The sequence below is a fragment of the Meles meles genome, chromosome 12 (genome assembly GCF_922984935.1).
Source record: "Meles meles chromosome 12, mMelMel3.1 paternal haplotype, whole genome shotgun sequence".
Lineage (NCBI taxonomy): Eukaryota > Metazoa > Chordata > Mammalia > Carnivora > Mustelidae > Meles > Meles meles.
In genome coordinates, this window is record NC_060077.1 from 59416337 (window position 1) to 59443274 (window position 26938).

Consider the following 26938-nt stretch of genomic DNA (forward strand, 5'->3'; position numbering starts at 1 on the left):
TGGTTTGAGCCTCTGCCTTCGGCTCGGGTCATGATCTCAGGGTCCTGGGATCGAGCCCCGCATTGGGCTCTCGGCTCGGTGAGGAGCCTGTTTCTCCCTCTCTCTCTGCCTGCCTCTCTGCCTGCCTCTCTGACTACTTGTGACCTCTCTCTCTCTGTCAAATAAATTAAAAAAAAATAAAAATAAAAATAAATTATTGAGTTGAGGACATGAGGACATTGGGAGCAACACTAGAGTCCATTAAAAAACAAAGCAAATTATTTGCAGTGCTTTTCTTTGGCTCTTTGTGATTTATGACCTGTACAGCTCAGCTGTTGTTTATTAATCATCCACTGAAAAGACGGATAAATTGGACTTCACCAAAATATAAAATTTCTACTCCTTGAAAGACACTGTCAGGAAAATGAAAAGTTACAAACTGGGAGAAAGTATTTACCAAGCACATCTCTGGTAAGCAATTGATATTCAGGGTATATAATGAACATCTGAGAACTCAGTAGTAGGAAAACGAACAATTCTGTAAGAAAATGGACAAAAGATTTGAACAGATACTTCTTCAAAGAACATATAAGGAAATAAGCACAGGAAAAGATTCTGAACCCTGTTAGTCATTAGGGAAATGTAAAGTAAGGCTACAATGGGATACCATTACACACTTACCAAATCATTTAAAGACTGTACCAAGTGTTGATGAAGGAGCAGGCAGCTGGCATTCTTGTACACTGCTGGTGGGATTGTGAAATGTATAGTCTGTTTGGGCTTGATTTAAATATGCATTGATGATATCATCCAGCTAGTTTACTTACAGGTGGCATTTACCCAAGAAAAATAGAAATCCATGTTCATGCAAAGATTTGTACACAAATGTTCACAACTTCTTTTTCAGTAAAAGACAAAAAGTGGAAAGAACCTAAATGTCTTATCATATGTGAATGGATCAACAAGATTGTGTATGTGTGTGTGTGTCTAACTGTACAAAGGAATACTATTCAGTAATAAGGATTGAATTAGCATTAAACTACATGGATGAATACGATCTGTGGTCATATTTCCATGGCATAATAAATAATTGTGCATCTGATATTTTGCTTGTTGAAAAGAATTTGTTTTCTGAAATGTATGATCATTTTTTTTTATCTTATTTTAATACCCAGGTGACCTGGCATGAAATTGCCAGGCCTCAGATACATGGATATGACCTGAAATGTTTGGCAATGATTAGTCGGTTTCAGTTTGTATCTGGAGCAGATGAAAAAGTTCTTCGAGTATTTTCTGCACCTCGGAATTTTGTGGAAAACTTTTGTGCCATTACGGGCCAGTCACTGAATCTTTTGCTTTGTAATGTGAGTATTCCTCTAATGTTTCAACTAAATCCATGTACTTCATTTAAAAATATTTTTTCCTCAGGTGCCTAGGTGGTTCCGTTGGTTAAGTGACTGCCTTCAGCTCAGGTCATGAGCTGGATCCGGGATCGAGTCCTCCATCGGGCTCCCAGCTCCATGGGGAGTCTGCTTCTCCCTCTGACTGGCCCCCTTCTCTTGCTCTCTCTCTTTCTCAAATAAATAAAGAAACAAAAAATAAAAATTTTTTTTCTTAAGCATGTAAATGGAGCTCATGGGTAACAAGGAAGTCAAATCGGATTGATAAACTTCTGTGCACACTGTGGCATGCACTAATTTAATACGTTAAAACCAGAATTTTTTTTTTAAATTAGCCTACAACACTGTAAAGAATTACAGTGTTAAATCAAGGCAGGAATACCATGTACCATCACTGTGTTAAGTGCCTACAATAAAACAATATATAATAGGTCATATTTTGTTTTGTTTTTCTTTTTTCTTTTAAAGATTTTATTTATTTGACAGACAGAGCTCACAGGTAGGCAGAGAGGCCAGCAGAGAGAGAGGTGGAAGCAGGCTCCGTGCTGAGCAGAGAGCCCGATGCGAGGCTCAATCCCAGGACCCTGGGACCATGACCTGAGCCGAAGACAGAGGCTTTAACCCACTGAGCCACCCAGGTGCCCCTTCTTTTTTTTTTTCTTATCTTTTTAAAAATTTTAATTATTTATTAGAGAGAGAGAGCACTAGCAGGGGAGCCTCAGAGAGAGGGAGAAGCAGGCTCCCTGCTCAGCGGAGAGCCCGATATGGGGCTCGATCCTAGGACACTAGGATCATGACCTGAGTCAAAGGAAGTTGCTTAGCCAACTGAGACAACCAGGCGCCCCTAGATAGGTCATATTTTCAGGGAGATTTCCATGTAGCTGTAGGTTAGAGGTAGGGAACAGTGGAACTGAAGTACTTGGCATTACTAGGTGAGACCAATGATTTTTTGGTGGCTAACGTAAATTATTCATAGAAGGAAGAGGTCACTGAACTAGGGTAATGAGAAAATGTTTAATGGCACTTCATTTGGATTTTGAAAAGGTAAGTTTTTTTTATATGTTTATACTCTTTACAGAAGATTTGAGCTGCTTATAAAAATATATAAGTTATGAAAATTATGAAGTAGTTTTGAAGGGAAATTAGGAAGATAGTTGTGTTTTTTTTTTTGTTTTTTTTTTAAAGATTTTATTTATTTATTTGACAGAGAGAGATCACAAGTAGGCAGAGAGGCAGGCAGAGAGAGTGAGAGGGAAGCAGGCTCCCTGCCAAGCAGAGAGCCCGATGCGGGGCTTGATCCCAGGACCCTGAGATCATGACCCGAGCCGAAGGCAGCGGCTTAAACCACTGAGCCACCCAGGCGCCCCAAGATAGTTGTGTTTTACAGAAGCGTGAGCATTACATGATTCTTCACTAAGAGATGGGTCAGAAATTTGGTTTGAGATTGCAAAGGATAAGTAAACGTTATAGTCAGAAGGAAGGAGAGAGAGTGAGCAAGCAGCGGGGTAGCCCAGACTATTCAGATGAAGGGTGGTGTATCCAGGGAAATGGAGAGATGGAGAAAGTCAAGTGCTGGAGGACCTGGGGAGGCAGGCACGATTTAGACTAGTGGGTGCTGTTGGAGGGTCCCTAAACAAAGTCCTGAAAAATACTTTGGGGTGGAGAATGTTATGGGAGAACAGTATGCCTTTGAGCCTGGAGACTCTGAAGGCAGGGCAACTAACGCACTCTGGATAAGAAAGTTATTTGAAATAAACTCCCAACTCCGTTTCCCTGAGTATATGCTGAGCACCTCATGACACAGGCTTTTTTGATTGTGTGAAGATCTCAGGTTCTGTTTTGCTTATTTCTAATCACAAGAGACAGTGGAAATGAGATCAAAAGAGAAGTCTTGATTGGGATTATTATATAGAGCTATGGGGGTGGAAGGGCAGTTAGTTTCAGGATCTCTCAGTTTTAAGGATTGAAATGTGATTCTAGGATTCCACAAGAGCTTTGCCCCAGGTATAAGCTCAATTCTGTGTCCTAAGATATAGAGATTCCCTAGGCCAGAAAGCCTCTTGCTGTATTTTGGAGTTTGTTCCCATTCTGAATGTGGGGATAGGTTTGTAGGAGTGCTTTTTGCTGCTCGTTTCTCTGCTGGTTTGTTTTTCTTGGTTTCTGAGACGAAGCGTGCAGTCTCTTATGTCCTGGGTAGCTGTTCTTGATGATGGCTTAAATTCCCACTGCTCCTGTTTGTGTTGGGTTCCAGCTCCTGTATGAGATCCTAAATTGTGAGAAACGCTCTTAGTCAATGAGCATGTGTTGGTGTTGATGGTTAGCATATAGTTTCTGGTGAGACAATTTGATTGATATAAATTGCAGGGCAAGAGCAGTTATTGGCACTTCAATGACACTCTGAAAAAATTTTTAAAATATCGAGTTATTTAAATATGTTTAAGAAAAATACTGTGTGCCTTTTTAGGAAACGGGTATTTGCATGAGCATCATTAGGGATGTGCTTGGGAGACTTTTGGAAGTAGAGCCCCGGGCATGCCATTTTCAGCCCACTCTTTGCTAGAAACCAGACTAATGCACTCTTCATCAGACTCTGAAACTCCCACAGCTTTTAGGGTTTGGCAAGCTTATAGATGAGAGGATAGCCGACTTAGTGGATTGGGTGTGGCGGGTTGGGGGTTAACTGCAGCATGTCTTTGGAGAGTGATTGCTTCGCGTTCCATCTGTTGGTTTCAAGGAAAATGGAAGTATGGGCAGAAAATCCACACAGTGTGGCCTTTAAATTATTTCTCTGCATTTATGAGCATGACATTTTGTGTGTCTGAGGTAATGGTAACTTTTAGTGTTTAAAACATACCATACCTTTTATTCCAGCAAGACGGTGACCTTCCAGAAGGAGCTACTGTCCCTGCTTTGGGGTTATCAAATAAAGCTGTCTTTCAGGGTAAGGCTTGAAGTGTCCAAAAGTTGTGAATCCATAGTGGTATTTAAAACCTAGTTACACACTTGCATAACATGTATCTCATGTTGATTACTGATTTTTTAATAACTTTTTAAAGATTCATGTATTTATTTTAGAGAAGTGGGGAGGAGCAGAGGGAGAGAGAATCTCAAGCAGACCCCTTGCTGAGTGCAGAGCCTGAAGTGTGGCTCGATACCCACAATCCAAGCCAATACCAAGAGTTGGTCGCTTAATTGACTGTGCCACCTAAATGTCCCTGATTTTTTCTTTCTTTGAATCACAATACATGCTCTGCTTTCTCCATCAGTCATTCCATGCTAAGTACTCTGCCCATACACAGGCCCTGAAATCGGTGCAGCTTTCACAGGGTGTGTTTCATGGAGCACTCCCACCATACATGCTGATGTGGCTAGCCTGAAGAATTTGTCTGATTGTTTTCAGTTTGGGAAATGTTAGGTCAAAGAAGTAGGAAGGAATCTTTATGGAATTGATTGGTGCTTCAAGGAGCACATTTGGAAAATACTGGAGTAGCAGAAATACCCTTGGCTTTGGAATCACACTGATGCATCTTTAAAGTACAATCAGTACTTTGAGGTGCCTCTGCTTTCTGAGGTCTTAATATTGGAATGTGCATAGGACATAGACATATGGGGACTAATTCATGATGTTAATGTGTTTCTTTTAAATTAGGAGATATAGCTTCTCAGCCTTCTGATGAAGAGGAACTGTTAACTGGTACTAGTTTTGAGTATCAACCAGTGGCCTTTCACCCCTCTGTACTTACTGGTAAGAAATGATTAAAAAAGTGATTTAATAGAATCATTAGTACACATAGTGTGGTACCTGTTACTGTTGACCTAAGTAAATGCTATAGAATTCACTTATTAACATGAAAATCGAAAAAAATAAATGCAGTGCTTTACATTTATTGTAGAACCTCCCACTGAGGATCATCTTCTGCAGAATACTTTATGGCCTGAAGTTCAAAAACTGTAAGTTAAATTGTGCTATGCTCTTTGATCTGATTCTGTCGTAACTTGTGATTTTTTTCTCCCATAATTTGATTTTCTCCTTTGCTTTCCTTTTACCTACATTGTCCCCCACTCCCCCATCCCTATCTAAAAATCTTTAGTGGCCTTCCTAAGGGGCAAGAATCAACCTTCACATAGATTTTTATACTATTTATGTATTCTGTTTCCTGGATTTGTTTATTGGTCTTCATTTTTAAAGTAGAGAGACATAACATATTTCTTTTCTTTTCTCAAAAGGACGTTTAAGATTTATTATTCTTTGTTTTTGTTTTTTTCCCTTTTGTGGTTCTCCATCAACACCTTTTCTGGATTTATTGTTTGTTGTACTGGCTGGTTGGGGGTTAAAACTCGAATTTTAATCTTATTGTTTGAATAAGTTGTATCACTTTTAGGAAGCTGGCATTTTACTCAGGAAGATCACTTCTAGGAAGCTTGCCAGTCTCTCTGTTTTTTCCCTAAATGTTTGCCTAGACAGAAATGTAATGTCCCTAAAAGAATTGTATGTTAGAGAGATTTATGTTCTTTTCATATTTTAAAACTGCAGCCTGAGAATAGGTACATATACTAATATAGGGTTATGCATTTTTTTCTTTTTAAAATTTTAGATATGGACATGGTTATGAAATATTTTGTGTTGCTTGTAGCAATTCAAAGGCTCTGCTTGCCTCAGCATGTAAGGTAGGGAATTTTACTTTCTTATTCCATTTGTTTACATGTTACTTGAGTCGTCTAAAGCTCTTAAAGTTGTGGTGATAGAGACAGAGTGCTCCATGAAACGCCACTGGAACTTGCTTTTTTCTGAATCTTGCTTTCGCAGTCTCATTTCCCTTCTGTCCCTTCAACAGCTTGCAACTGAGGGGCACCTGGCTGGCTTAGTCAGTAGAGCATGTGACTCTTGATCTCTGTATTGTGAGTTCAAGCCCCACAATGGGTGTAGAGCTTACTTAAAAATATATAAAATTGAAAAAAAAAACCCAAAAATTTGTAGGTTTTTTTTTGTCTGTTGGATTTTAAGTCTGTTTCAGCCACATGCTTTTGTTCTTAAATACTTGGTTTAAGTTGATTTATTTAATCAGGTATTTTTAAATGACCCCAAAATGCAATAAATTGAAATAATTGGGAGTCCTGAAGACAGGGGAGAATGAGAAGGTCAAACCCAGCACGCTCCGCTCCATCTGACAGTTTGTCCAGGAGCAGACATGGTACTGCCTGGAGGGAGTGGAGTCCCTCAGCCCGTGCCAGGGAGGGGGTGAGGTGGGGTGAGACTGACTTCTTAGCACGTGGCACTGTGGAATAGTGCTTTTCAAGCTTCTGCCTGGGAGAATGATCTCAAAATCACAGTTCACTCACATATTCTGTGGAGTGAATATGTATGGAGGAGTGTCTGAAAGGTGTGAGACCCACATATTTCCCTACATTTTCTAAAATTTACTCGTTTTAAGCTGATGACTCCAGCTGCCTATCTCTCGGGCCCCTCTCTCTGCTTTTATTGTGGCTTCTTGCCACCACCTGTATTGAGTCATCATAAGATTGAGGCGCCTGGGTGGCTCAGTGGGTTAAAACCTCTGCCTTTGGCTCAGGTCATGATCCCGGGGTCCTGGGATCAAGCCCTGCATGAGGCTCTCTGCTCAGGGGGGAGCCTGCTTCCTCCTCTCTCTCTGCCTGCCTCTCTGCCTACTCTCTCTCTGTCAAATAAATAAAATCTTTAAAAAAAAAAAGAAAAATATTGCTATGCCCCGCCTGCCTCATGTTCTTTGCTTGTTGTCCCCTCTGTGAGGATGGTACTGAGCCTACTTCCTTTTGTTATGGGGCCTGTGGAAGGAATAGAGCTTAGTAGCAGGAATAGCCATTGCTTTATTGAGCAGCTAATTTGTTTTTAGCTTTGGGCACTGTCAGTCATTAATTGGTTATTTTTCATTTTCACGTGGGCTTGCTTGTAGCAAATGTGTACCACTTTCTTATTGTTATTTGTATACTTTTTCTGTGTATTTCATATTTTAATAAACAGTAGAAAAGAGGTATGGCTTGGAAAGTTTAAATCTGAAAGTTTACCTGAAGGTAGCTGGGTTTCTTGAATGGAGGGTGTTACCCACACATTTGGTTTTGATTGGTGAGGCAAATGATTGGATGTATCTCCCTTTGAACTTAACTTTTTTTTTTTTGGTATTTGAGAGAAAGAGGGCAAGAGAGAGAGAACAAGCAAGGGGAGTGGCAGAGGGAGAGGGAGAAGCAGGCTCTTTGCCTAGCAGGAAGCCCTACGTGGGGCTCAATCCCAGGACCCTGGGATCATGACCTGAGTCGAAGGTAGATGCTTAACTGACTGAGCCACCCAGGCACCTGAAACTAACATTTTTAACAGCTTTATTTAGGTATTATTAGCATACTATAAATTGCATGTTGAAAGTGGACAGTTTGATAAGTTTTGACATATTTATGAAATCATAACCGTAATTAAGATAATGAATGTAGCCATCAACCCCAGGAATTTCCTCTGCCACTTGATAAGTCCTCTTTCTTGTCCCTTCTTACCCTTTCCTGCCCTGTCCCTTGGAAACCACCCATCTGCTTTCTGTCATGATAGAGTACTTTGCGTCTTCTAAAATTTATATAAATGGAATCCTACAGTATGTTCTCTCTTTTTTTTCTTTTTTTGTGGTCTAGCTTCTTTCATTCCTTATAAGAATTAGGGGTTCATCCATGTTGTTGCATGTATGAGCAGTTTATTCTTTTTTATTGCTGAGTAGTTCTCCCATGTACAGATACATTATAATTTGTTGATCTATTCACTTTTTTTTTTTAAGATTTTATTTATTTGAGAGAGAGAGCATGCACAAGTGGGGGGAGGGACAGAGGGAGAAGCAGCAAACTTCCCACTGAGCAGGGACTCCAAAACGGGGCTCTATCCCAGGACCCTGAGATCATGACCTGAGCTGAAGGAAAATGTTTAACCTACTGAGCCACCCATGTGCCCCTGATGTATTCACTTATTAATGGACATTAGAGTTGTTTCCAGTTTTTGGCTTTAATCTGTAAAGCAGTTGTGAATATCTGTATATAAGTCTACATACAGATACATGCTTTCATTTCTGTTGAATAAAATACCTGTGAGTAGAAGTGCTAGATGTATGTTTATTTATTGAAAAATTTGTTTATTTATTTTACAGTGGGAGGAGCCAGCACAAGCAGGGGGAGGAGCAGAGGGAGAGGGACAAAGTGCACTCTGCACTAAACACAGAGCCCAACATGGGGCTTGATCCCAAGACCATAAGAGATGACCTGAGCCAAAATCAAGAGTCAGATGCTTAACCACTGAGCCACCCACACCCCCCTATATGTATATTTAAAGTTTAAGAAACTACCGAGCTATTTTCCAAAGTGATTATACCATTTCACAGTCCCAGCAGCAGTGGGAGTTCACGGTGCTCCACACCCTCCTCAACACTCTTTATGTTATGGTCAGTCTTTGTAAACATTGTTTGGTGTGTGACATCTCATTGTGGTTCTAATTTTCATTTTTCTCATTACCAGTGATGCGGAGCATCTTTTCTTTTTTTTCTTTTTTTTTTTAAGAAGTGGTTTTGTTGTTGGTTTTTTTTTTTTTTTTTTAAGATTTTATTTATTTGATAGAGAGTGAGAGAGGGAATACAAGCACTGAGAGTTGGAGAGGTAGAAGCAGGCTTCCTGCTGAGCAGGGAGTCTGATGCTGGGCTCAATCCCAGAACCGTGGGATCATGACCTGAGCCAAAGGCAGAGGCTTAATGACCAAGCCCCCCAGGTGCCCTGCGAGGCTTGATCCCAGGACCCTGAGATAATGACCTGAGCCAAAGGCAGACACTTAACCAACCGAGCTACCCAGGTGCCTTTCTTCTAATCCTTTTAATTTCTCGGTAGAATCTCTGGTGATGTCACCTTTGTTATAACTGCTGTCAGCAATTTGTGTCTTCTTTCTCACACCTCACCCCGTGCCCTGGCACTTCTTGTTTTGGTGAGGGAAGGATTCTGAGAATTAGTCAGGAAAATAATGATAATTGTTTTTTGATATTTTCAAATAACCAGCTTTTTGATTTTCCTCTGCTTCTGTTTCTTCTGTTTTTGTTTCTATTTCTTTGATTTTTGCTGGTTGTTTTTTTTTTAAAGATTTTATTTAATTGAGAGAGCACAGGAGTGGGAACAGGGGGAGGGCCAGAGGGAGAGGAAGAAGCAAGCTGTCCGCTGAGCAGGGAGCCCTATATGGGACTCAGTCCAGGGACCCTAGGATCATGACCCGAGCTAAAGGCAGACGCTTAACTGACTGAGCCACAGCTAGGCACCCATTTATTTCTTTCTTAGATTTCATTTCCTTTTCTGTTTCTACTTTAATAAGGTTAAAGCTGAGACCATGGATTTTAGATCTTTCTAATATAGGTATTGAGAGCTGTAAATTGCTAAGTATTTGGGGCATTCCATAAATTTTGATGCAGTCTATTCATTTTCACCTAACTGAAAATGTTTTTTAATTTACCTTTGATTTTTGTCTTTTACCTATAGGTTTTTTTGAGATATATTATTTAGTTCCCGTATACTGAATGTTTTCCAAATAGCTGTTGATTTCTAATTTAATTTCATTGTGGTCAGAGAACATAGTATGATTTGAGTCCTTTGAAATTGAATCTTGGTAAATTTCCATGTTTACTTGAAAAGAATGTGGATTCTGTTTCTGTTGGGTGGAGTGTTCTGAAAATATGAATTACGTCAAATTGGTTGATAGTGTTCATGTCGTCTTTATCCTCTCAGTTTTATTGAGAGTAGCGTTTTGAAATCTTTGATTATAATTGCAGGCTTATCTTTTAATCCTTGTATTTCAGTCAGTTTTACTTTATATATTTTGAAGCTCTGCTGTTAAAACATTTATGATTTGTTATGTTCTCTTGATTGACTTGTTTATCAAATTGGAACAATCCTCTATTTTTGGCGGTGTGTTGTGTTCTGCTCTCAAGTCTACATTGTCCAAAGCTCATAGAGCCACTGAGAAGTGCTTGAGTTATGTATCTTTTTCCATCCTTGTATTTTAAGCTGTTTTCAAGTGGGTTTCTTAAAGGCAGCATACAGTTGGATCTTGCTTTTTTACTAATCTTGATAATCTTCCATTTTAACAGGGGCACATTTAACATATTAATATGCTTGGATTTAAATCTTTCCTCTTGCTATTTGTTTTCTATTTCATCCATCCTTTCTTTGTTTTATTTTACTTATTTTAGATTGATGGATTGCTTTTTATGAGTCCATTTTATTTCTTTTGTTTGGTTAGTAGATATAACCACTGTGTTATTTTATTGGTTGTCTTTCATTTCATACTGCACCTCTGTCATTTGCCACAGTCTGCCTCCAAGTAATGTTGCACTATTTCATATATGATTTAAGAACTTCATAGAAGTGTACTTTTGTTTCCCCCTACTCTTTGGTATTGTTGGACATTTTACTTCTTCACAGAAATCTGACAAGATCTTGTCATTTTTCCTTTGAGCAGTCAGTTATCTTTTGAAGAGATTTAAATAAATTTCCAGCAGATACCATTTTCTTTTGCCTAAAGGCTATTTTTTAACATTCCTAGTAATGAATTTCGGCTGATCATGAATTTTTTGAGCTTCTGCCTGTCTGACAGATCTGTCTCTTCCTAATTTTTGAATGATTTTTATAGTGGGTAAGACATTGTTGGTTTTACTTAGAGTACATTAAAGATGTAGCTCCATTTTTTTAATTTGCTTTTTTTTTTAAAATAAAGATTTTATTTATTTGACAGAGACCCCTGCTGAGCAGAGAGCTTGATGCAGGGCTTGATCCCAGAACGGTGGGATCATGACCTGAGTCAAAGGCAGAGGCTTTAACCCACTGAGCCACCCAGACACCCCTATTTGCATTTTTTCTGATGAGAGTCTGCTATAATTTTTTTGTTTCTTGGTGATGGGTTTTTTCCCCCTCACACTGCAATTTTGTTTATTGCTAGTTTTAAACAATTTGATTATTGTTGATATAATTTCCTTCATGTTGGCTGTGCTTGGGTTTTACTGAACTTCTTGGATCTGTATGTTTTTTGTTTTTATCAAATTTGGGAATTTTTTTTTAATTTATTTGTTTTTTTCAGTGTAACAGTATTCATTGTTTTTGCACAACACCCAGTGCGAAATTTGGGAATTTTTTGCCAGTATCTTTTTTTTTAAGATTTTATTTATTTGCCAGAGATCACAAGTAGGCTGAGGCAGGCAGAGAGAGAGGAAGGGAAGCAGGCTCCCTGCTGAGCAGAGAGCTTGATGCGGGGCTTGATCCCAGGACCCTGGGATCATAACCTGAGCCAAAGGCAGAGGCTTTAACCCACTGAGCCACTCAGGTGCCCCTCGGCCATTATCTTAAGTATTTTTTCTTTTCATCCTTTTTTGAGGACTCGAGTTAATACTACTCTTTGGCTGCTTAAAGTTGTCATAGAGTTTAGTGAGGTTCTTTTTCTTTTTTTTCCCACTCAAGTTCATTTTGTTTCTCAGAGATCAGTGTTCTTTGTTGTCACATGTCTCATATTTTGGAGTGCCATTATTTTCAGGTATTATGTTTGGTTTTTTAGTTACTTCATGCAGAGAGTCAGTCTGGTCTCTGTTACTCCATCATTTGATCAGAAGTGAAAGTCTCTAAACTTTTTTTTTTTTTAAGATTTTATTTATTTCTTTGACAGAGATCACAAGTAGGCAGAGAGGCAGGCAGAGAGAGAGGAGGAAGCAGGCTACCCACTGAGCAGAGAGACCAATACAGGGCTTGATCCCAGGACCCTGGGATCATGACCTGAACCGAAGGCAGAGGCTTTAACCCACTGAGCCACCCAGGCACCCCAAACTCTTAATTACAAATTAATAGACACACATATTGTAAAACATTGAAACACTGTGATGACAGTGTCTGTCTCTGATGAGTCACCTAGTCTAATCCCAGTCTTCCTCTTCCTGCAGATTATTCTGCTTGTAGTATGTATCGCCTCAGAATTTTTCCCTATTTATACGGATACATACAATATACCCATAGTAGCAGCATGTTATTTTAAAAAATATGAGTTCTTTTTCCAATTTATTTCTACTTAAATTGCTTGTTTCATCTCTCTCCTCCAGGCAGCTAAGAAGGAGCATGCAGCCATCATTCTTTGGAACACTACATCTTGGAAACAGGTGCAGAATTTAGTTTTTCACAGTTTGACTGTCACGCAGATGGCCTTCTCACCCAATGACAAGTTCTTACTAGCTGTTTCCAGAGATCGAACCTGGTCACTGTGGAAAAGGCAAGACACAGTCTCACCTGACTTAGGTAAACCAGCTTCCAGTTGGAAGATTATTAGTGAAACACTTATGTCCATTTTATCTACCTTGTGGAACCACTAGATAAAGAGGACTAGAAGTAATAACAGGGTGAAGGCCAGAGTCTCACTGTTGTGAGGTCTTTCAAAGTTGTGTTCCGAGGAAGACTTGAACCTTCCTTGTAAGATTTAAATGCAGTGATCTTTGAGTTGACTTCCTTGTGATTATATAGTCAGGATGGCATGTATTCAGACATCTCAGCTAAAAGAAACATAAAAATCTAAAAAACATAGATTTTTGTGGATTGATAAAAGAGAATGGCAACGTAAGACTGAAGGTGCCATATTCTGAGCTAGGATTTTATGGGACAGGAATAATGAAGATACAATTAAATTATGAAACTTATTAGAAGGACCATTATCTTTACCTTTTTCCTGCTTTACTTCGTCACTTTGGTAGTTAGGAAGGGCATTTATGTCTGTGAATACCGTGACCCCTGGGCAGGATATTAACACCCACTTTGCATTTTCCTCTGAGCCTGGCATAAATTAAAAACAAAAAGGGGATGGAAACCTTTGTGTTGTTGGAGCATGGCCTGTTTCGATTCCCCTGATTTCTTTGGATAAAATCTAGAGAGGGTTTAAAATATCTTTGTGTTGTTTAATTGTGTTTTAATTTTCCATTGGTATAACTCGCATGCAGTTGATCCTGTGATATTCCTAGTCTCTTAGTTTCTTGTATTTTAGAGACAGACATGCATTAAACAGTATATGTTAGAGTAAACTGATTTCTTTTGCAACAAGTGATTTCCTAACATGCAGCCTTTACTTTTTAAAAAGTTCATGTGACACTAATGATACATCCATTAATCTCTTGTATCTTTATGGGTTACAGATTAACAAAATAAAAATTACTTATAATTTTATTTTTTAATTTTGTTTTTAAGGTAATTTTATTTTTTTATAATTTTATTTTTTATTTTTTAATTTTATTTTTTAGGTGTAGTCCATATGAGGCCTAGAAGTTACCTGACACTTAAATCTTATAAGGGCAAAGGTTTTTTTAAGGTTTTTGTTTGAGGTTTTTTTTCCCATTATTTATGAGTACAGTAATCTTTTTTCCTTATGTGTAAATCTGGCTACTTGCTGAGGAAAGTTAAATTGCTCAGGCTTCTTATACAGTTGAAATTTTAGTTAAGTGCCTGGAAGATGTTTGTCACCAGTCACCGGAGAGTGACTAGTAACATAAAAGCATTCCCTCCTGGAAGAGTACATGTATGCCGGAGCCTTCTGCTGAGGGCCAGCAGCCAGGTCTGTTGTAAACGTCCCTATGTGTAAATTGATTGCTAAAGGGTGTGATGTGTATGACACGTAGCATAGATTTCTACTAGATAAAAACAGCTCTGTCTGCCTTGTGAGCAGTGTATATGGTGTTTCTTTCAGACCCAGTTTTCAGCCTCTTCGCGTTCACCAACAAGGTAACTGCTGTGCACAGTAGAATTATTTGGTCTTGTGATTGGAGTCCCGATAGCAAGTATTTCTTCACTGGGAGTCGGGACAAAAAGGTAATTTTTTTAAACTTGGTGTTTTTCAAATGTAAAATAATATTACGGGTATTTTTGGATAGAAAACACATTATCCTGACTTTCTGATAAAATTAAAAATAATCTATGTATTTCTTCTTTGTTTTTCAATTGCATACATAAAAAGGCTTTCCTTGTTAAAAGCTATAAATACATTCTCTGATATACGAGATATGAAAAGAAAACCTTTCAGACACATGGTGTTCATCAGAGGGCCCCAGTGGGGAGAAGTAGTGAATGAAATGGTTGAAGACTAACAATGTAGAAGAGCAGGAGGGGGTGGAGGGGCATCAGGACGAAAACAGTGGGCTTTTCTTTTTCATACTTCCATGAATTAAAATTTTCCTCTACAATAGAGGATTATTGCCTTTTCATTCAGTGGAGGAAGCAGTGTATATGGGTGTGTGTGTGTGTGTGTTTCCTAAGCTTTAAAAAAATCAAAACAGTTCAGTGAGGAACGGGTTCTTGACCACCGCCTTCACCCCGGCCTCTAGTCTCTCCTGTCCTCCACTCCTTAAAATGCTATTTTCCTTTTTCTGCAGTGCCTGCAGACCAGAGGTGGGGAGGCAGTTGAGTGTTTCCTTTCCTCTCCCTGCCCTCTCCAGTTGTCATGGTACAAATTACCAAAGCAGAGGGCTGGTGTGGACATGTCACTCAGTGAAACACTGAAGTGTCAGCCTCTAACCCGTTTCTTTTAGACTGTCGCTTGTGTCCATTTGCCGGTCCGCTTCTCCCCAGGTGCTGCCTTGCTGTGCTGTGCTGTGCTGGCCGCCTAGGGAGCAGAACTGCTTCTGCCCTCCACGCGGTCGCACGTGCTACAGCCAGGGCTTCCAGGGCTTTGTCAGGCCTGAACCGGACGGAGCGTCACCCAACACAAATTCTCAGAAGTATACTTCTGGTTACTTGGTCAGAACCTCCCACTGGGAATCTTGCTTTGATCTGGATTTTGCAAGTGTTGTCTGCTGCACTTCACTGTGTTTCTTTGTGACCGGTCACATCCCTTGGAGACATGAGCTTCTGTTTTAGGATTTTATGTCCCCTTAGGGCCTGCGGTTCTTGGTCACATTGCTTCAAAGATGACAAATGATGGGCAGCGAAGCAAAGTTTATTGAACAAGAGTACAAAGCTCCCAGAGGGGGAGGGGGACCCTAGTGGGTTGCCCTTGGAGTTTCTGAGTTTAGGGGATTTTATGAGGTCTTTTGCAGAAGTTTTTTAAACAGGGTGTGCTGAGCTGTGCCGGTCAGGGCTTTGGTCCTGTATCTGTTTACCTACTAACATTAATGTCCATGTGCTGATGGTCCTTTTTTTGCTGACATCTGGGGGCTTAGGCTTTAAGTGCCTCTTGCCTGTGACATTGACAGATGCTTTTGTGGTTAATTGTCTTATTTTAGGATGTTTTACAGAAGTCATGTCTGCAAAGTCTGCAGAGCAGAATGTCAGTGCTCTTTTATCTTAGCTGTCCTGATTCCGTGTGGTCAGGGATCCTGGCCCTGAGTGCCTGTCAGCTAACTTCCAGGGAAGTGTCATTTCTCACGTAGGGTATCATTACAGTTAGGCCCTCCTGCCTGCTGAGTCATTTCCCTGAGCGGCTGTGGTATAGAGGAAGAGCCAGGGCTAGACTGGTCCCCATGCGTGTGTAGTAACGTCTTGGACACGTGCACGAGCCTCTTAATGAGGATGTGACCGATAGACTCTCCCTAGGTCAGAACTGGTTTCCCGAGTATAAATGAGTGTGCTGGACAATCCCTGGCCTTTGGGCAGGGGCAGTCCTGTTTGAACCAGCACATTTAGGTTATTGAGGTCTCACAGACTTGTGTCTGCTACCCCACGGCTTCTCTGTGATGCTTGCAGTACTCTGAAATACTGGAACATCAGCTGCAAATGTAAATGAGACATTCATTTAAATGCTAGAGTGAATATTTTGCATTATCTGTACCGTCGGTACTCTGATGCATTGCTGTAAGCCTTGCAAAGAGAAAGCTTTACAGTTTGATCTGTCTCTGTTAGGTGGTTGTGTGGGGCGAGTGCGACTCCAGTGATGACTCCGTGGAGCACAGCATTGGCCCCTGCTCCTCCGTCCTGGACGTGGGGGGAGCAGTGACCGCCGTCAGTGTCTGCCCACTGCTTAACCTTTCCCAACGGTCAGTCTCCGAGTGGGGCTTTGTTTTACAGTTTTGTTCACACTTGATTTCTTCATATGTAGTCCTCTTATATTTTCGTAGCTTCTGAATTGCTGTTTTTTTCATAATGCTTACATTTCTTATAGAAATTGTTAAATTGATAGAACGCGATGATATTCAGAGTGGGAAAATGAGGATTGGGAGTGTGGCTCACAGGTTCTTATTTCACCAAATTTAGAACCGTGGTGCTTTCGTGGTAACAAGTGTCTGCAGTAGAATGAGGGCCCCTGCAGCCAGCCAGGGAAAACTGGCTTGTGGGTGTGCCAGCAGAGGACAGAGGGAAAACTGTGCACCCCTGACGGAGAGGTGGCTCCATGAGGGTGCGGTAGGAGCAGTGCACTTTCTCCTGGGCTGGCACTTCTTTTATAACTATGGACAGTTGGGAACATGGTAAAGAACTCTGATAGAGCAATGATGGAGATAACAGAAATTCATGCTAATTAATCACTGTCTTCCTCACCTCCCTTAAAAACAGGTATGTTGTTGCAGTAGGATTAGAGTGTGGAAAGGTTTGTCTGTACACCTGGAAAAAGACTGATCAAGTTCCAGAAATAAATGACTGGACCCACTGTGTGGAAACAAGTCAAAGGTATTTTCTTATTATTTTTACTTCCATCAGATTAGATTTTGTTAAAATTACACAAATTACAAATGTATTTGTTACAAAACATTTGAGTTTTAATTAATTTTTATAAAATAAGTTGATCTTTTTAAGTCTTTTTTTCAAAAGATTTATTTATTTGAGAGAGAGTGTGTGGGGCAGGGGGGGCAGGGGTCACAGAGGGAGAGGGAGGGTTCTGCCTGATGAGCAGGGGAGTCAGACATGGCTGGATTCCAGGACTCTGAGATTTTGACCTGAGCTGAAATCAAGAGTTGGCCACTGAACTGACTGAGCCACCCAGGCACCCGAAGCATCAAGGTTTTTAGTGGCAGTTTTTTTCTAATTTTATTGAGAAGTAATCCATACAGGTGACTTGTGTAAGTTGATGGTGAATAGCAGAATTTACATACATTAGGAAACATTACCGCATTCGCTTTACATCCATTTATTCATATAGATACAATAAAAAGGGAGAGAAGAAACGAATAAAGGAAAGAAGTCTGTCCTTATAATGAGAACTCTTAGGATCTCTTCCCTTAACAACGTCCGTATACATCAAAGCAGGGTCCACGGAGGTCATCATGTTGTACATTACGTGTCTAGTATTACTTGTGTTATAACTGGGAATTTATACCTTTGACCACCTTTCTGGGAGTCCCTCTCCTCTTACCCTCTGCATCTGGTAACCATAAATCTGATCTCTTTTCCTATGAGTTTTTGGTTTTATTTTTTGAAGATTCTGTATGTAAGATCATACAGTATTTGTCTTTAGTGGCAAATTTACGCCACATTTACACGGAGAGGGACACAAATCTCTATTTGTGGTGCTTACCACTAAGTGTACTATGGTAGTCTCTTGAGATTGATGTTTGTTACTGTATTGCACTTGGATTTTAAAATTTGCTTGAACAGATTGCTTGTTTGCATAATATCTTTATAGACAACACATTTGAGATGAAAGTGATTTTCATGTCATCTAGAAAGTGACTACAGTAGATTTGTAATAAAATTGGATTAAAAATGTGGGTGATTTTTTTAAACATTATAGGTTGTGTTTTGGTAGCCCCATCTTGTGTTTGAGCACTTCAGCTCAAATGGTGGAGCAAAATGCCTAGTGCCCCTCAAAGTCACATGCCTGCTTTCACGCATAGGAAGTATTCCCTGAGCCTCATGCCCCGGGCCTGGGCTCTTGCCTCCTAAGCTGGCTTAGAACACCTGATGTTTACAAACCACACCCCCCCGTAGATTGCAGGATCTTTTTTTAATCTAATTTTTAACCCAAACGATTCTTTAAAAATTGTCAAATTATCAAAATTATCAAATTATCAAAATTTGATAATTATTGATAAATTATCAAAAAATCACTAACCTCATTCTGTCAGGGTGTTTTTTTTTTTTTTTTTTTTTGGATTCTTCAATCTTCATATATCTGCACTATTCAAAATAGAATGTCAAATATAATTCCAAATGACAGTATCATGATGAAAGTGATGGGCTTGGTGGAGAGAGACCTGTGAGCACATGTCTTTTATAAGATATTTCAGCCATGGGAGTCTGTCTCCTTACTGGCAAAGCATGTTCGTGCCCATAATGTATTGGTTAAAACTCATCCTTTTCCTGCTGCCTTTTTGGCTTCTCTCCCACCTCTGATGGTGGGTTTAGCAATTGAAATAGTTCATACTGTTGCTTACTGAAGAGGGAGGTACTCCAGTGAAAATTCCATATTCTAGGCATTTGAAATTTTCTCTCTTTCTGAGCTCCCCTCCCTTCATTTCATTTTCTTTTCATCTTGCCCTGCCCCCAGCAACCCTCAGTTTCTTTTGTGAGATTAAGTCTCTTATGGTTTGTCAAGGTTTTTTTTCTTCTTTATTTGACAGGGAGCGATCACAAGTAGTCAGAGAGGCAGGCAGAAAGAGAAAGGGAAGCAGACTCCCTGTTGAGCAGAGAGCCCGATGTGGGACTCAGATCCCAGGACCCTGAGATCATGACCTGAGCTGAAGGCAGAGGCTCAGCCCACTGAGCCACCCAGGAGCCCGGAAATGAGAGATCTTTAATATTATCAATAATAAATGAAATTCTAGTCATGTCGGTGTCATTTAAAATATTTTTCAGACTTCTTTTGAGGAATCGTGTTTAGAGCCAGCTTACTGGTGGTGCAAGAAAACCAATTAAATACCTGTTATAATTGTACTCATTTCATCATTTTTTAAAAATTTGGTATTGGTTTCATTTATAAAGCTCTCCTGATGACTTGGACTGCCTCTAATAATCAGAGCCAGACTCATGAAAGATGCACTGTCATTGAGATAAGTGCTTAAGTCACAGCCTGTACAGTGTGGGAGCATTGCCTGGGGAAGAATTTCAGGAAACACTGATTACAATAGCATTGTCGAAGTGTGTGTAACCTCCAGAGGGACCACTTGCAAGGGCTCACAGTCATGTGGTTGCATGGGTTCTGGTATGCTAATTTTGAAAATGTGTTTCATCACCTCAAGGTTTTATTTCTTTCCTCCCTTTTATCCTGAGAGTGCATCTGGTGACGTGTAGGCTCTCAGCATCTGAAAGTATAATTTGTGTGCTCTGGTATTGTTTTCAGGGCTTGCTGCCTTCAAACCTACTTAAGTTTTAAAGTTTATTTGTCTTTAGTTTGGAGGTCTAATTTGTAGGTTAAATTTTTAGGTTTTATTATATTTTCATAGGGAATTATTAATAATCTATGTTTGGTAGCATTCTAGCCCTGTCATGGGGTTGAAGGAGCATTAATAAGAGCATCTTGCCCGAGGTCATGCAGTTAGAGGTCACATTGGAGACCAAGATTGTTTCATTGGGCAATTTATTAAATATTTCCTTATCTTTTCTTACCCAGCAGTAAAAATGTGAGTAAGAGTCCATATGTGTCACAGGGATGTCAAAAGAATATAAAAATACATTATATGTTTATAAAAAAAAAAAAATTGGAGGGGGAGGCGAACCATAAGAGACTATGGACTCTGAAAAACAACCTGAGGGTTTTGAAGGGGTGGGGGTGGGAGGTTGGGGGAACCAGGTGGTGGGTAATAGGGAGGGCACGTATTGCATGGAGCACTGGGTGTTGTGCAAAAACAATGAATACTGTTACGCTGAAAAAAAAAATAAATTTATAATTTGAAAAAAATATATAATAATTTTGAATGTGTTGCAAGTCTGAATTCCTTAAAAAGAAGCACATTTAGTAATGTTATCTGAAAGACTGATTTTAATAGCCATTTCATTAATTCCTCTGATCATTAAAAAATTTGACAGGGATTCATTGTTTCTTGCTCTTTTTGGTGGTGTCTTTTGTCAGTAGGTAAGATTTAGTCTGACAGTTTTAATAGAGTAAGATATTTTCAACTTTAGAATAAAATTGCTGGAGTATTAGTGATGGTATTTTAAAAACCTGTACTTTTAAATTTTTACAATTTTATTTTTATTGAATATGGTTCATATACGTATTACATTGGTTTTAGGTGTACCTCTTAGTGATTTTACAAGTTCACATGTTATGCTATGTTCACCCAGGTGTAGCTGCCATCTGTCCCTGTTAATGTCACTGTTACAGTGTCATTGACGTATTCCTCATGCTGTGCCTTTCATTCCTGTGACTTAATTGTTCCATAACTAGAAGCCTGACTCTCCCTCTCATCCACTCTGCCTAACCCTTCCCCCTACTTTGCTCTGGCAGCCATAAGTTTGTTCTCTGTATTTATAGGACTGATTCTGCTTTCTGTAAAACCAGTACCTTTTGATTTTCAGGTTTTGACTTCAATTCATATTAAAAACATTAATAACAAGGGCAAGGTAATTAAATTAATACATAGGTAAAATATTTCATAGTCCTAGCATACATTCCTTTCATGATTTCTCTATCCTTGTTTTAGCCAAAGTCATACACTTGCTATCAAAAAATTATGCTGGAAGAATTATAATGGAAAAACTGAACAGAATGAAGCAGAAGGCGCCGAATGGTTACACTTCGCAAGTTGTGGTGAAGATCACACTGTGAAGATATACAAAGTTAACAGATGTGCATTGTGATGGGCCTAATAACTACAGGCATGTGGTCCTTGGTGTCTGAAGATATTTATCCTGTAAATAGACGACTTTCTTTACCTTGTAATTTCATCGAGTTTCATTTTTAAATCCTATAGCAGTAGTGCCTACTGGGTCACAGATCCTTTGAAATCTGACGAAAACTGCACACTCTTTCCTCACAGACAGACGTGCTCACACACTTAGAACCTGGCCCACACTTTCAGGGATTCAGACCTGCATCCCTGTGTCCCAGATTAAGAACCACTTAAGATTTTATTTGTCAGAGCATAAGCAGGGGAGCAGCAGGCAGAAGGAGAGGGAGAAGCAGACTCCTCGCTGAGTAAGGAACCTGATGGGGTGCTCCATCCCAAGGTCATGACCTGAGCTGAAGACAGAGGCTTAAGCAGTGGAGCCACCCTGGCTTCCCCATCCTCTGTTTGTTCGTTCTTCATAAGTGAATTTGCCTGATTCTGTGTTATTTTGGGCCTTTTCTTTTCATATGCCCTTCTTTGGGACATTTCATTATTTATTATCTCTTCAAAGAGAGGACACAGAAAATAAAAAGAGATAAAACCCAGAGTACTCAAAATTTTTATTTTAACAGCTTTTGTAAATAAACAGACTACACTTCGTGTGGTCTTGACCTTTCTTCCCGTGCACACCCACCATTTGCCAGGAATTTGGCAGGCAGTTGTGAATTTGAACTGTAGTCAGTTCTTTCTTGTATTCTTTAAAAGCAGAGATTCTTCTTTTACAGTTGGACCAGAAGCAGACTGTGCTGACATTTACCCTGATAGATGTAGGGGCTGAAAAGGAGAGTTGTGTCTGAATCATCTGAGTTGATGTGAAGTCACATACGTGAGTCATGAGAGAAAGGATGCCCCAAGGGTGAGTGTGTAGTGGGAGCAGAAGGAAGAAGGAGATGCTAGGAACAGAATGTTGGGTATGCCAGAAGTTTGGGACATGGGCCACAAGAGTTGGGAGCTTTGAGAGTTGGGTGGAGGGAGGTTAAGCTCAGGGGAAACTGGCATGAGAGTGGAAGTTTCCCTGACCCAGAGTCATCTGGGAAATGGGCAGTGAAATGAACGCTATGCATAATAAATAATGCTGGAAGGAGGGAGGTGAGGACTTTCTTGGTTGGAGTTTGCCATGATCTAATGCGACATTTTGCTTCCAAAGGAGTTGTGATATTTTGTCTAAATCGAGATTTCTAGTCCAGCACTCTCCAGTATTTATAGAAATATAGAAATATAATTTGAGCTATATAAGTAATTTTTAAAATTTTCTCATAGCTAAATAAAAGTAAAAACAAACAGGCGAAATTTATTTTAGTGACATCTTTTCACCCAGTATATCCAAAATAGTATCATTTCACATATACAACATAAAAGACAGTTGAGGTATTTTATATTTTTTTATATAAAGTCCTTATACAATATGAAGTGTATTTTACACTTAGAGCCTGTCTCAGTTTGGACCAGTCCATTTCAAGTGCTCAGTAGCCACATGTCACTAGTGGCCATCCATATTTGGACTGTGCAGTTCTAGACTCTTGAGTCTGTATAAACTTGCCTAATACCCTCAGGCACATGTGTGTGTGCATATTCCAAAGCAGGGAGAATCTGAGTTCTCAACCTCAGACCCCAGGACGCCCTGAAGGACGGTTTTCTTGCTTATCAGCTGATGGAGTTGAGTCTTCACCCCCGCTGGCACGCAGGGATCCCATGCGTGCGGGATTCCAGAGCACATTCACTGAACTAACTTGGTGTTTTAGAACATTTTCATGCACAGAACTCAATCCCCTAAGCATCCCTGGAAATACGCCTAGTCTCAGAGAGTCTGAATTCATGGTTCTTGTTTTAATTTATCAGTTGGGTTTGTATTAGGCAGTTTTCGTAAGTTCTCCTGAAGCGTCTTCCTCGGTAAGCACCGAGTGTTCAGTTCCGTAATCGTTACGAGGACTTGCCGTACAGTGGGGCGCTCTGCACTGTAAGTCATACACATGCGCTGTAGTCTCACACCCCTCTTAATCTTCTAAAGGAATACCCTTTGGACCATACTGTATTACAAACCACATTGATCATCATATCTAAAGCAGAAAGGATCTCTTAGAACTTTGCTCCAGAGGAGTCGAGGAGGATTTCAGAGGCCCTGCCCTGCCGCCTTCCCCAACCTCTCACTTCTCTGCCTGATTCACTGCATCAGAGCTCAGATTAATGCCCAGCGCCGGCCTAAGCAGTTGCTGTCTTCTGACCCGCACAACTTCCCTAGACATGGGGAGAGGTCATTGGATTGCTCAGAGTACATTTTTACCTTGTAAAGCACGGAGCCGGATCACTTCCCAGTAGCCTCAGAGGAAGTAGAGTTGGTTACAGATTCCAAAGGGGGAATGTGGGAACTGGGGGGAGACTGCAAACTCAGGAATGAAGTGAAAGGAGAGACTTGTTCTCTCTCTTAAATTAGCAATTCTGGCCACCACAGGAATCCTGGGTGGTTTAAGGAAAGCCAGGCCTTTTGTAAACTACTTTTTGTACAAAGCCTGGCGTGTTTCTCAAGGCCCTTAGGTGGGGATTGGAACCTGGACTTGAGGCATAAGAAGCATGTTTGATCCAGGCTCACGCTGGCAGTAAGTATGGGTAAGCGGTTCCCCTCATCTCTGCATGGAGGTAGAACTAGTGGATCACCTGACTTCCATTCAGCTGTGTGTGAGGGAAAATGCCAAATGTTCTTTCTGGCTTGTTCAAGGTGGAAGTTTTCTCTCAAGGAATCAAGGTAGGGGGCCTGGGTGGCCCAGTGAGTTAAGCATCCCAACTCTTGATTTCCACTCAGGTCATGATATCAGGGTTGTGGATTGAGCACCATGTTGGGCTCCATGCTGGGCGTGGAGCCTGCTTCAGATTCTTTCCCTCCCTCTGTCCCTCTGTGCTCTTGGGTGTGCGCTCTCGCTCTCTCTGGGGAAAAAAAAAGGAATCAAGGTAGGCAGATCAGGACCGGCACCGAGACTTTTCAGCATGATCAGGGACCTAACCTTTTTCTTTGCTGTCTGCAATCCTCAGTGTGTGGTTTCCTCACCATCCAGGATGGCTGCTTGGGCCTCTTGCCACGATCTTCACATTCCAACCAACGGAAAGGAAAGGCTTGTCCCTAGCTTTAAGGAAACTTCTTGGAAGTCCACAGTTCTGCTTAGTCTCCTTGGCCAGAATTTGCAGTCATACTGCAAGAGAAACTAGGAAATAAATTTTTTGGGGGGGGATATGTGTTTGGCTGGGAATTGAGGTACTTTATTTTGGAAGAAAGAACAAAGAGTCTCCTCTTGTAAAAAAGCAGCCACGTTGTAGGGTTGTTTTGAGGACTAAATGAGCTAGCACATGACAAATGCTAGCTCTGGATATATATCATAAGACACCAACCATTAGGAATAAATAAAGCTCAGCTCATGTCCCCTCCATAGAGCCTTTATTAATCCCCTTGTTTCAAGTATTCTTTCCTTTCTCTGAATTCCACAGTATTGTTTTTAATGGCATTTCTCATTCCCTATCTCTTACTTATATCTATCTTATGTTATGTCAGTTAGATTCTTTCTGTGGTAAGAAAATTTGCCTCAAAATGATACAGGGAATTATTAGCTCACATAACTGAAAACAACCCAGTGGTAGGACAAAGTTCAAGTGTGGTTTCATCAGGGCACTGTGACCCTTTCTCTACTCTGAGCTGACCTATCCAGGAGTCAGCTTTCTTCCAAGATTGCCCTTCCCCATGGATGAAAGTAGCTATTGTAGTTATAGATTTCCTTGCTCATATCAAAGGGAATAAATTAAACATTATGTCCTTAGCTTTACTCTGACCCAAACATCCTGAACTAATCACAATGGGCCACAAGGGGGGAGGGAACCACACACTGAGTGGCTTAGGCCTGCCCATCTGATGTGGCAAGAGCCGTGGACTACTCCGGAGCCGAAAGCCAGCTCGTCCCATTGGACCACATGGCTGTTGCTGTTGTGGTTTTCCAAAGCAGAGTCGGGAGCAGTGGGTGCTGGGTAGGCACCCAATGAACTCCCACTCTAGAAGCCTACTAAAGCCTAAACATGGGGCATCAGATTTGTTTTCTTGCTCTCCACAGCATCTAGCATAGTGTGTCTAGCCGTGTGTTGTCAAATATTTGCTGCATTTAAGGATGAGTAAATTTGACAACACAGATGGCTGGCTGGTGGAGGAAGGATTCAGTGTAAACCACTAGTCAGTAAATAGGGTAGCTGATTTCAGGTCCTCTCCCTGTCTTGGTGGCATAAAGGGGTAGAGGCCAAAGAGCAGGAGGGAAGGTGTTAACACAGAAGGGACCAAGAAGGGCGGGGGGGGCGGGCTTGCCCAGCAGACCTGCCCCTGAGTGAACACAGGGAGAAGTTGAGACCTCAGGAAAACAGCCTCAGGAACGTCACCCCTCTGGGTCCACCCACGCTGAGCCTCGTGTGTCCTGCCTTGTCCTGGCTGGTGGGGTTTTGTTGTTTTGACCATTACGGGTTTAGATATAATGGAGCCTTGTTCATGATTCCGAACTGCCCTTTTAGCTTCTGTTCCCAGAAAAGGTCTTCTGTCCCTGTAGGGGAGGGAGCTTCCTGGGGTTTCTGATCTTTCACTGCTTTCAAGTTGTTTCTCCCCCAACTTCTCCTCTGGCAGGCTCTAGAGAGAAACCTGCTCCATTGCTCGCTCTCACTCCTGCTCCGCAGACTCTCTTCTCATTTGTCAGGTGTCAGAGTATCTCGGCTAGCAGGTTCTCATTGTTACGGAAGAATGCATTTCACTCTAGCAGGAAATAATAAATTCACCATCCAAACCAAATTTAGCCTCTGAAACAGCCACCCTTCATCCCAACTACTTGGCAGGAAATTTGATCCATCATAATTTCAGTCCCTAAATACCTCCAGTATCAAGAGGCCTCGGGGATTAGCCAGTAGGAAAACCTCCACCCTTCATCACTGTTGAAGATGTGATTTAAGACTTGACCATTATAGGGGCGCTTGGGTGGCTCAGTCAGTTAAGGGTCTGCCTTCAGCTCAGGTCATGGTCCCAGGGTCCTGGGATCGAGTCCCACGTTGGGCTTCCTGCTCAGCAGGGAGCCTGCTTCTCCCTCTCCTTCTGCCCCTCCCCCTGCTCGTTCTCTCTCTGTGTGTCAAATAAGTAAAATCTTAAAAAGAAAAAGCTGACCATTATAATGGAGATACCGTCCCCACCAAAATAACAAACTGTCTCATTAAGGTCAGCGCACCACCACGTATCAGCACATTCACTAATCTGATTGGCCCTTGTCCTAACCGCCTGTCAGCCTCAGTACCCCAAGGTGTTGTCCTCTGGCTGTCCTCCCGCCTCTCTGCCTGTACCTTGTCACCAGTCAATGGCATGGAGGCAGCCACCACTTACATGTTGCTCTCCCCAGGGCTCTGCCTCTCCCTGAACACTTGCAGAGCCTAGGGAGTGACCTTTCCACAAGCTTCTCCCATGAGTTGTGTCTCCAACCCTGACACTGTCCTTCATGAGCCCCGAGCCCCAATCTCCACTTAGGTGTCCTGTATTGTCTGCCTATGCCTGAGCCCCCTCCTCCCTGCATCCACGAAGACTCCCACTCCCAATAGTGCTAGGCCACCTGAGCCGGTCCTCCCTCAGTCCCCAGGTGCATTCATCGCTCTGTACCATGTGGGCCCTCATTGCTCCTCGCCAGGACTTCTGGCCAGCCTCCCTGCATGCCTCTCAGTGCTGCTGGGGTGTCAGGCATACCTTTGACACAGCCACACTCCTGTGGGGGTTCCCTGGCATCTTCTTGTCCCTCCTGGTTGCAGAGTTTGGCCCCC

General features: G+C 41.2%; 1 protein-coding gene across 1 annotated transcript in view; it reads left to right on the forward strand.

Moving 5' to 3' along the window:
* Positions 1-24009, forward strand: part of ELP2 (elongator acetyltransferase complex subunit 2) — a 45651-nt gene extending 21642 nt beyond the window's left edge. The window contains exons 13-22 of the mRNA XM_046024680.1: positions 1155-1343; positions 4251-4320; positions 5029-5124; positions 5273-5330; positions 5975-6047; positions 12497-12689; positions 14122-14243; positions 16269-16402; positions 16917-17030; positions 20942-24009. Of these exons, the coding sequence (XP_045880636.1) occupies positions 1155-1343; positions 4251-4320; positions 5029-5124; positions 5273-5330; positions 5975-6047; positions 12497-12689; positions 14122-14243; positions 16269-16402; positions 16917-17030; positions 20942-21098 (1206 nt within the window). The 3' untranslated portion in view covers positions 21099-24009. The remainder of the gene's footprint in view (positions 1-1154; positions 1344-4250; positions 4321-5028; positions 5125-5272; positions 5331-5974; positions 6048-12496; positions 12690-14121; positions 14244-16268; positions 16403-16916; positions 17031-20941) is intronic.
* The last annotated feature ends 2929 nt before the right edge of the window (positions 24010-26938 follow it).